The sequence below is a fragment of the Otolemur garnettii genome, unplaced genomic scaffold (genome assembly GCF_000181295.1).
Source record: "Otolemur garnettii isolate 467f Iridium unplaced genomic scaffold, OtoGar3 scaffold00138, whole genome shotgun sequence".
NCBI classification, from domain to species: Eukaryota; Metazoa; Chordata; class Mammalia; order Primates; family Galagidae; genus Otolemur; species Otolemur garnettii.
The window spans coordinates 4319787-4330851 of NW_003852533.1; the positions used below are offsets into that span (position 1 = coordinate 4319787).

General features: G+C 48.1%; 1 protein-coding gene across 1 annotated transcript in view; it reads left to right on the forward strand.

Moving 5' to 3' along the window:
• Positions 1-10219, forward strand: part of IRAK3 (interleukin 1 receptor associated kinase 3) — a 53183-nt gene extending 42964 nt beyond the window's left edge. The window contains exons 8-12 of the mRNA XM_003798550.3: positions 153-268; positions 1354-1552; positions 1815-1877; positions 1968-2132; positions 4742-10219. Coding sequence (XP_003798598.1) covers positions 153-268; positions 1354-1552; positions 1815-1877; positions 1968-2132; positions 4742-5218 — 1020 coding nt within the window. The 3' untranslated portion in view covers positions 5219-10219. The remainder of the gene's footprint in view (positions 1-152; positions 269-1353; positions 1553-1814; positions 1878-1967; positions 2133-4741) is intronic.
• Positions 10220-11065: the final 846 nt, after the last annotated feature.

Sequence of the window (11065 nt, forward strand, 5' to 3'; positions counted from 1 at the left end):
GGTCCGGGCTGGGGATTCGAACCCGCCACCTTAGGTGTACGTGGCTGGCGCCTTAGCCGCTTGAGCCACAGGCGCTGAGCCTTTACCGTGTGTTTCTATCCAGCATACTTCACTCAGAACATGCAACAAAACCCCAGCTGTTGTCTTTTTAGGATAACACAGCCCCGCTGTCTTGGCCCCTTCGAACCAGCATATTATTAGGCGCGTCCAGAGCCATTCACTATTTGCACAGCGCCCAGCCGGCGGTCGTCTGCGGCAGCATCTCCAGGTGAGTGGCCCGGAGCCCCATCGTCACAGGGTCCCCCTCACTCTGCTTTCTGCTGCAGCTCTCCTGGTATACACATGTGTGCTTAAAAACACATCTGTTTTTAAAATCGTACATTTTTGCTAATGAAAATGCGTCTGCCAAATTAAAAAGGCTGTATTTATGTTGGCAAAGGGAGAGTTTACATTATCTTTAGGAATTGCTAGTGAGCCATGCAGGACCCATGGCTCTGGGCAGACACGCCCATCTACAGCCATCTGACTTAACACCTTTTTGACCTTACAATGACAGAAAGTGAGACACACTTCCTACCCACACAGCTCTTGTGTTTCCACTTGCAGTGGAGTACGTGACACGTTCCATGGGCTAGTCAACACTGTTGTAGAACTGACTTTGTGGAGGCTGGGGTTTTGCACGAGTGTGAGTTAATGCAGGTAACTTGTCCTGAGCATGTTTAGGTCAGCAAGCCTGAGCTAGGGTGTTGGTGGCTTAGGCACATTAAATGTATTTTCAACTTGATATTTTCAATTTTTGATGAGTTTATCAGGATCTATTCTCAGTATATTTTGAGGAGCAGCGGTATTTTGTTAATCGCACCTGCCAGCACATTGTGACATGAACTTGTATTTTTCTCAGTTTTTTAACTGAAGTTCAAGGTTATGTGACTTACACGAGACCTCCCTCAGGACAGCATAGCAGATAGTGAGCAGTGTTCTGTGTCCTGAGACACCAGGAGCTCTCGTGTTCTACAGAGGCTGCTTTGCGTATCGACCCGAGATAGCCCAAGCCGTGGCCCTAGTGCTCATTTCTGAGAGATGAGAGAATTAGAAGTGACATCTTCTATGTTCCTTACTCCTCCATAGACACAAAGAATCATTGAGACAGCACAGATGCATGAGAGCAAACCCCTCTGGTGAATTTTTTTCTGTTTGCCCTTTGCCTTAAACCTGTCCCTAGTACATAAATAGCTCAGGGAAGACTGAATGTAAACAGCTGCTGCTTTTTGAACCATTTTTACATATCTTGAAAAAAGCTTTCAGGGTGCTTTTGAGATGTTTTGTCTGGTTTGTTCTTGATTGCAATTTTAGTGCAAACATACTTCTGGATGATCAGTTTCAAGCCAAATTAACCGACTTTGCCACGGCACACTTCCGACCCCAGCTGGAACATCAGAATTCGACCATGAGCATGGCCAACAGCAGCAGCAGACATCTGTGGTACCTCCCTGAAGAGTGTATCAGACGAGGGAGACTTTCCATCAAGACAGATGTCTACAGCTTTGGGATCGTGAGTGCCTACCGCCAGCTAGCAAGGGACGACAGTCTGTTGTCAAGAATGCTCTGAATTCTAAAAGGAGTTTTTCAAGGGCTTAAGTTGTTAAACTTTTTGATTCTGTTACCTGTCGTATACGTTAATTTCATGTAGTCAAGCAAGTAATAAAATATAAAATCCTTAACTGGAAGGAACTATGAGCATACACTCACGGTTAATAGCTGCAGCAAGGTGTGCCTGTGTGTCTAAACAGCCGACTTTCTGCACGTTCTTATAGGTAATAATGGAAGTTCTAACAGGATGCCGAGTGGTGTTAGACGAACCCAAACACATCCAGCTGGTGAGAGCTGCCTTCACTCAGCCCAGGCCCCTCGGCCATTTTCCTGGTCGAGTCCTGGGCGCTGAGGCCATCTTGTCCTCCTCTTCCTAGCGGGATCTTCTCATGCAGCTGATGGAGAAGAGAGGCCTCCAGGCATGTCTCTCATTTCTGGATAAGAAGGTACCTCCCTGTCCTCGGAATTTCTCTGCCAAGCTGTTCTGTCTGGCGGGCCAGTGTGCTGCGGCAAGGGCCAAGTCCAGGCCGTCAATGGATGAGGTGCGTATCCATGAGGTTTCCACAGCATGTGGAACCTGGGGCACTTGGGGTCACTGTATCAGGGTGAGACAGACCCAGCCTCCATCAGAGAATGCCATCTGACAGTTTCACAACCAAAAATTCCGTCATTTGCTTCCCTGCCAGGGTCACTGTGTGGAGCCATGCCTCCACAAAGTCAGGGAAGAGACTTGTGTGCAGTGTGGAGGGAATAGCTTAGTCTTTGTTAAGAGATGGGCCTATTAAAATGCACATGCATTTCCCTCCCTCATTCTTAGATTCATTCATCTCTATAGATTTAATCATCTTCTCAATTATTTGTGTGAGTAAACAAATGCTTATTTAGTGCTGGCTCTGTATGTGCCAGAGTCTGTGTTAGGTGCTGGGTTACAACAGTGACCAAGACACAGTGGCCAACGTCAGCTCAACAGAGGCATCAGATCAGTAATGTGCACCCTGGTCCCCAGGCAAAGGTCCATGATGGACAGAAGCCTCGGTCCTTGTGCGAGCATGGAGTCAGAATCACACCAGCCTGTGGGGTCAGCAAGCTTCTAGGGAGAGGTGCAGCTTAGCTGTGGTATGAAAAACAGGTCGCGTCCAGGTAGCAGTAAGGATAGAAAGACATTCTAGGCAGAGGGAATCAACGCTTCAAAGGCCTGGGTGACGGTGCCCGAGGCACTAAGCCCACGGTGGTTCCCATCATGGAGGTGGTGCAGGTGGCGAGGGGAAGACTGGGTGGGGTTAAAATAACAGATGCAGGCTCGGCGCCTATAGCTCAACCGGCTAAGGCGCCAGCCACGTACACCTAAGGTGGCGGGTTCGAATCCCCAGCCCGGACCCGCCAAACAACAATGACGGCTGCAACCAAAAAATAGCCGGGCGTTGTGGCGGGCGCCTGTGGTCCCAGCTACTTGGGAGGCGGAGGCAGGAGACTCGCTTGAGCCCAGGAGTTGGAGGTTGCTGTGAGCTGTAATGCCAGGGCACTCTACCCAGGGGGACAGCTTGAGGCTCTGTCTCAAAAAAAAAAAAAAAAAAAACAGATGCACAGCCAGGCAACGTGGCTCCCACCTATAATCTCACCACTCTGGGAGGGCGAGGCTGGAGGATTACCTGAGGCCATGAGTTTGAGACCAGCATGGGCAATATAGCAAGACATCTCTACAAAAGGAAATTTGTTTTTGTTTTTTTGAGACAGAGTCTCACTCTGTGACCCTGGATAGAATGCCATAGAGTCATAACTCACAGCAACCTCCATCTCTTGGGCTCAAGCAATCCTCTTGCCTCAGTTTTTCTAATTTTCAGTAGAGACAGGGTCTCACTCTTGCTTAGGCTGGTCTTGAACCTGTGAACTCAGGCAGTCCACCTGCCTCAGCCTCCCTGAGTGCTAAGATTACAGGTGTGAGCCACCACGCCCAGCCAACAGAAAGAAATTTAGAATAATAATAATGAAGTTTGTATTTTATCCTGGGTCTATCGTAGAGCCAAGGGCCTCGAGGATTAAAAAGAATTGATGTAATCAGAATGTGGAGAGCACTGGCCTGGGAGTCAGGAGAGCTATGTCTAGGCCTGATGCCACTAGCAGGAGCTGGGTGGAGCCCCGGCCAGGACTGAGCCACAGCTTATACCGTCCAGTCAGTGGGCCAGGAGCTGTGAGATCCCACAGCAAACAACAGGTGTCTGCCTTCCTGGCTAGTGATACTGGTTCCTTTCTTTAAACCTCAGCCTTATTAGCTATAGAATGAGAATAAAAGTGTTGTTTTTGCAGGATTAATAAGATATAGGAAAGTGCTTTGCCCATTGTAAAGCTCTCTGTGTGTATTCCATAAACTGTGCATGTGAAGCCGTGTGCTCCGTGTCCTATCAGGTAAAGGGTTCCCCACCAGGCCGCACACCATACCACGCGGGAAGCCTCCAAATGCAGGTTCCTGCTCTCCTGTCTCATTTTTTGAGTGATAATCTTCATGTTGGGGCCAAGCGGTCTATACTTTCAGAAAGCTCCCCTGGTAATTCTGGCATGACTAGCACCCACCTTTCCCGTCCAGTCCCCACACGTGGTCGTAGTAAAGAGCCTGCCTGAGGTCACAGCTGGTCAGCCCGTGTCTGAGGCTGAAGCCTGGTCTCTGGGCCTTTAACTCAGCACAGTTTTCTTTCATGCCTTATTTCAGTTCATTTAATTTACCCCTTAAAATAAAGGGATTTAGTTAATCTTTAAGATCTCTTCTAACTCAAATTCTGCAGTTGAACTTCACTTTTATGAAAGTGAAAGAATGTTCTTTAGTGCAGGCTCAGTGGCTCACGCCTGTAATCTCTACACTCTAGGAGGCCAAGGAGAATGGATTGCCTGAGCTCACAGGTTCAAGATCAGCCTGAGCCAGAGTGAGACCCTGTCTCTAAAAATAGCCTGGCATTGTGGCAGGTGCCTAGAGTCCCAGCTACTTGGAAGGCTGAGTCAAGAGAATCGCTTAAGCCCAAGAGTTTGAGGTTGCTGTGAGCTGTGACACCACAGCGAGACTCTGTTTCAAATATATTATATATACATTCTTTAATAGAGAAGAAGAAGGAGAAAGAGAGGCCACTCGTGCTCACCCCATGCTTGCTTCTTTGATAATTAGGTCTTGAACACTCTGGAGAGTGCCCAGGCCGGCCTGTACTTTGCCGAAGACCCCCCCACATCCCTGAAGTCCTTCCGCTGCCCTTCTCCTCTGTTTCTGGAGGATGTGCCGAGTATTCCAGTGGAAGATGATGAAAACCATAGTAACCGCTCACTGCCTCAGGACAAAGCTTCGAGGAAGGACAGAAGGACTCAGAAGACACCTTTTGAATGCAGTCAGTCTGAGGTCACATTTCTGGGCTCAGGTGGGAAGGTGGGAGGCCCAGCAGCCGCAGAGCCCAGCTGTGAGCCCGGCTCGCCTGGGGAGGACAGCTGGTTCCCAAAGCACGTGGTTCCATCACAGGGCATCGGGGCCTGCGTGGTGGCTGTAGGCCCTTCCTCAGAAGCACCGGGCCTTTCTCACAGGAACAGGCCAGTGGAGACCACCTGCTCCTCCGCCTTCTCTTGGAATGAATATGAGCAGCACAAAAACGAATAAAGGTCCCAGAAGGTGACAGAAGTGACAGTTGCTGAGGCCCCTGCGTGTGGGGTGGCCTTGGGTGCACTTCTCTCCTAAGTGGTGCCTAGAGAACGGTCAGTGGAGAGCATGGAAGGTGCAGAGCAGTGATGGAGACCATTCTGTACTTCCCAGCCCCACCAAAGGGGCTTCGAAGTTTATTTAATTGGGGCCAGGACTGATGGCTGACACTTGAAATCCCAGCACACTGGGAGGCTGAGGCAAGAGGATCACTTGAGGCCAGGAGCTTGAGGTTGCTGTGAGCTGTGGTGACACCTCGGCACTGTACCCAGGGTGACAGAGCGAGACTCTGTCCCCAAAAAGTTTTTTCATCAGAATAATGGCCTCATGATCAAACCCAGGCTGAACTAGAGCTTCAGAATTACTCATGATCACAGGTCTGACTTAACCGAATAAAAACACCAAACCTGCCACACAGGCCTGGGTCAGTCTCCCCGGCATCTCCAGCGTGAGTCTCCTCCACACGGGCCTGGGTCAGTCTCCCCGGCATCTCCAGCGTGAGTCTCCTCCACACGGGCCTGGGTCACTCTCCCCGGCATCTCCAGCGTGAGTCTCCTCCACATGGGCCTGGGTCAGTCTCCCCGGCATCTCCAGCGTGAGTCTCCTCCACACGGGCCTGGGTCTGTCTCCCTGGCATCTCCAGCGTGAGTCTCCACACGGGCCTGGGTCAGTCTCTCTGGCATCTCCAGCGTGAGTCTCCTCCACACGGGCCTGGGTCAGTCTCCAGCATGAGTCTCTTCTGCTGAGAACATCCCATTGGATCCCACTGTTTCCTTTAGCTTGCTTTCAGGGATGTAGGACGTATCTAATTGTAAACGTTAATGGAAACCTTTTAAAGAACCATGTTTTTCTGCTCTTCTGTTCACCCCTGTCCAGCCTGCGTGTCTGAAAACAGGCCAGGTTCGCCCTGGCCACAGCCTACTCTGTGTAGATCTGCATTTCTGTTAAAATTCTCAGGACAGTTTATCACGTATGCTCCCTATAATGTAGTTGTTGATATTACAGAGGTTTTTGGTGTTCTTTGTTTTTTTTTTTGTTTGTTTGTTTGTTTATTTGTTTTTAAACAGACTTAAAGATCTTTTATATCCTGAATAGAGTGTATGAACTTTTGGTCAAGTGGTTTTTGCTTTTGAGAATCCTGCTGGTCACAGGGCCTGGTTCGGCATTGTGCCCGTTCTGTCCCTCCCGGCTCTGTCCCTGTCTCCTGCGTCTCCTGCATCTTCCCCTTTTGAAAGCCCAGTCACCAGGGCTCATCCTCCAGGAAGCCTCCCTCATCTTTGCAGCCGAAAGTACTCGCTTTACCCAGCGTTTCCTCAGCAATGCGTTATATTTTGTACTTTCACTTTCTGAGTTAAATCAAAGTCGGTTGTATCATCCTTGTCTGTTTGGCAGATTATAAACTCCTATGTTTTCTATTGTTGCCAGAACAGATTATCACAAATGTGGTGGCTTAAAGCTACACATAAATGAATTATTTTACAGTTTTGGCGGTCAGAGGTCCTCGGCACTTCTGGAGGCTCTTGGGGAGAATTTCTTGCCTTTTCTGGCAGAGTAGCCTATTGCAATCTCTCTCCCTGTCTCTCCCTCCCTCCTCTTACTCTGGCCCTCCTGCCTCTCTCTTATAAAGACCCTTGTCATCACTCAGACAATCCAGGAAAATTTCTGCATCTTAAAGTCTTTAATTTAGTTAAACCTACAGAGTCCCTTGTCTCATGGAAAGTCCTCACAGGTTTCTGGGGTAAGGACCTGGGCCATTACTCACTTTGTCACGGTCCCTGGCAGCCTACACAGAGCAAGTGTTTCCTTATAAACTGAGTTGAGTTAAATTATCTCCATGAACACATATAACCAGAACTTCAGCTGTAATAAGCACTGCTGAGTACAATAGAGGGGAGAAAGTGAGTCTGTCAGGAGAAACGGAAGCCTGGAAGGAGATCATTTCCCTCAGGTCTCCAGGCAGGTTTCAGTGCACCAGGCACAGGCCCAGACCTTTTATTTATTCATTTTTTAATTTTCTGGGTGAGTAAGTATGGTCGGGCTAATCACAGTCAGAATCAAGTCCAGGCTAGTAGAGCAGGAAGTCCTCAGGAATCAGACAGCGTCAGAGGACATGCCAAGGTCAGAAATGTGGAGTTAAAATTCTCCAGGAAAAGCCCTGCAATGAGGTTGATCTGATGGACAGACTTCAGGCCACCCGATGTACATGGCCAGGAGACCGCAGGCCCATGGGCACCAGAGCTGCCGTCCCTGCTTGATTGTCACATTTGTGGTTACACATGTGCTCACAAGGCTTCCTCATGGCCCATGTGTTTAGACTGGTAGGGAAAGGGCTAGATGAGATGCCATCCTGTGAGCTGCCCTAGTCTGGCAGCTCTTGGTCACGTGGAATGGAGGAGCAGCAGGCCTTGGGTGTTCAGTGCCAGCTGCTCTGAGGCTGACTGAGCTCGTTTTAGAGATGTGACCTGACAGTGTATCAGCTGAACTGGGGAAAATTCTCCAGGCATCTTGACAAGTTTCCACTAATAATTCAAAAGGGAGAGCATAGGAACTGACTATGTAAAACTTTTTCTCTATAAGCAGGCCCTTCAGAGGGGTCATGGAGGGACCCTGAGTCGCACCAGGCCCACGGTCACCACACCAGGTGATGCTGGTGTCATGGGTGAGACATGCTCAGCTGGCTGGGAGCAGAGCTCCTCCCCTATGGTGTGCACAGAGTGATCCACAGGGCTTAAAAACAGGTTGCTGGCCCCACCCAGCCTCTGATGTGGTGGATCTAGGTGTGGACAGAGACTGCCTATGAAGTTCCCAGGCACTGCTGCTGCTGTGAGCTCCCCCTCAGAACCACCACCTGAGGGTGTTCTGAGGCTGCTGTGTGCAGGAGACCCTATCTTTCCTCCTGGGCTGTGTGTTTATTGAAAACAGATGTTGCCAAGGATATTGGTTAGCACAGAGGAGCTCCAGAGACTTTGTGGACCAGTGACCTCATGGACCAGGCCACCTTCCTAGGGTATGACCCTTGGATGGCTTCAGGACATGGCAGGTTAGCTGGCAGTGACCCAACTAATGATGAGTGAGCACACACCACAGTGCTGAAATCCTCTGTCAACTGAGCCAGTCCTGTTCACTAGATTTGCCTTCTAGTGGGCTAAAAAATGTTAATTGGTAGGAATTAATCCTGCATCCTATTATGGGTGATGTGAGGAGGCTCTTACAGTTTCATGATGTGGAGACTGAGACACCTGGTGAAACTGAGAACAAGCCTGCAAATGTTCCCTCTGATCACAGACAGAGCTCATGAAGACCCTAGTCTCTGTCCTATGAGGGACAGGGCAGCCTCCAGGAAGGTGCTAGTGTCCCTCCCTCATAGGACCTTTGTACCTTTTTACAAAACCCCAAAATACAGAGAAAATATTCTATTGTTTCCGTAGGTATAGGACTTCTGACATGGTGAATTTTACTGACTTGTTGAGAATTGTGCTGACCTGTGCCCCTCTGCCTAGCAGTGTAATTTATGGATGGCAAGTCAGCCAGTGTAGGACAATGCTCACACCCTGAGGTCTGAGAGTGTAGGAAGTGAGGTTTATCACGGATATCTTTAATACCTGCTGTGACCAAGGCCCTGTGTTGGCTACTGGGATGCCAAGTAAAGGGCAGATGGTTGAATGAGGAAAAAATGGCATCTGTTCAAGTTTCCAACTCAATGGTTTTTGTTTGAACCACACATGGACAGAACCAAAAGTAAAGGCTGGAATGGGGGTGAGAGGATGAGGTCACTGTGCATCAGGGTGCACGAGGTGCTTCCTGGAAAGAAAAGCTTCAGAGAAACAGGGAAGAGCTCCAAGGAATCTCTGCAGAAGGTCAGCCAAGGACTGGGGCCCACAGCACCCCTGGAGGTCTGCACAGCCACGTCAGCCTCTGGGCTAGAGGGTAGGGTGAGGGGGAAGGGACCTGGGTCTGGAGCTTTCCACATTCTTTGTGGTAAGCTCAGATCACCTTGAAGATGTGAATCACACATTGTGTATGTTGCTTATAAATTTGCTCTATGGTGGAAAACAATCCCAGACCTATTCAGGCAATGATAAACCAGCATTCAGGCAACACACTGGGGTTAGTTGTGCTCTGCTCCAATCTTCCTGTTCCCAGTTCTTTAAACGTGTGCATATGTGTGTGTGTGTGTGAGAGAGAGAGAGAGAGATGGTCTGCAGAATTGATTTGCATGTGTTTTCCCAGAAGGCATTTTTTTTCTAGAATCTATATTGCCTACCAAATCTAGGGGCTTGTCATCTGCCTCATTGCTACTGCATTCATAAATAGCAAGAGAATATTTGCAGAGTTTTTCATGGGAGCCTTAATTTTTACATATTCTCGCCAACCAGTGTGAATTTGAGCAAGCTTGCTTCTGGGAGGTGTGGACCTGCTGACCTTGCATCCGCCCACCTGCGGAGCAGGCTCTGTGCATCAAGGGACTGAGGCTCAGAAAGCCAACTCCTGCCTAAGTCACAGCCCTGATGCAGCAGGAAACAAACTAAAAATTTCATTCAGGTCCAAGAAATATGTGTCCTTAAAAGGCAACTTAAAAACTGAAAGTATTCCCTATTTGAAAGTGAAAATAGCTAATCAATATGTGTGTTTTTTTATTAATTTTGTCTTCCCAGATTGGTAACCATTAAAGCAATGGACAAGAATGGAATTCTTGTTCATTGTTGGCAGGAGTGAAAATTGGCATAGCCCTTCTAGGAGGCAACTTTGCCACACGCTCCAAAAACCTAAATAATAATGATACACTGTTACCAGCAGTTTGTACAAGTGTGTAAACATGAACCCAAAGATGTTTTCCATGATGTTTATGATATTAAAACATTGGAAAGAGCCTGCATATCCTTCAGGAGAAGATGAGTCAAACAAATTGTATGCAACTAGGGGGCACCAGCCAAACTGCAACAAAACATAGCCGGGCGTTGTGGCAGGTGCCTATAGTCCCAGCTACTTAGGAGGCTGAGGCAAGAGAATCTCCTAAGCCCAAGAGCTAGAGGTTGCTGTGAGCTGTGACTCTACGGCACTCTACCAAGGGCGACAAAGTGGGACTCTGTCTCAAAAATAAATAAATAAATTGTATGCAACTGTCATTAAAAATTGTTTGGATCAGTGTTTATTGCAATGGAAATTTGTCCATGAAGTAGAATTGAATGAAAAAGCAGACTACAGAATAGTGCACTTAATCTAAGTCATTGATAACTTGAATATTTTAACCCAGTGTGTGCCTTATCAAGAGGTTTTTGCTAAATGTATTTGGGTGATCTTTGCTTTCTATAGATTTTTATATATTTGACATTTTTTGTATAATGTGCATATGTCATTTTTTGTTATTAGAGGGAATAAAGCTAATTTTACTTTGGAAAAAGAAAGGTATTCTGTACTTTTCTACGTTAGCCTGCTGCATGCTCAGCTGTGGCCTTGTGGCAGCCACACTTCTGTCCCTCTGCCTTTCTCACTTTGATCTTCCTGCCTCAGTGACTGAGGCTTCCAGAGGGATCTTCCTGGTTGCCCCTGAATTTAGAAAGAAAAGAGCTACTCAAGGGACAAAGCTGGAGATGCTGAGTACAAAGGGTGGAGAACAGCCCAAGGTGCACAGCTGAGCACGTTCTGCAATTAAACATTAATTGATTTTGTTAAAATCTTTTTAAAAATTACCCTTCAGATTTATACTTATAAATCCCTACTTAAAGAAGATACTGGCTCGGCGCCTGTGGCTCAAGTGGCTGAGGCACCAGCCACATACACCTAAGGTGGCGAGTTCGAATCTAGCCC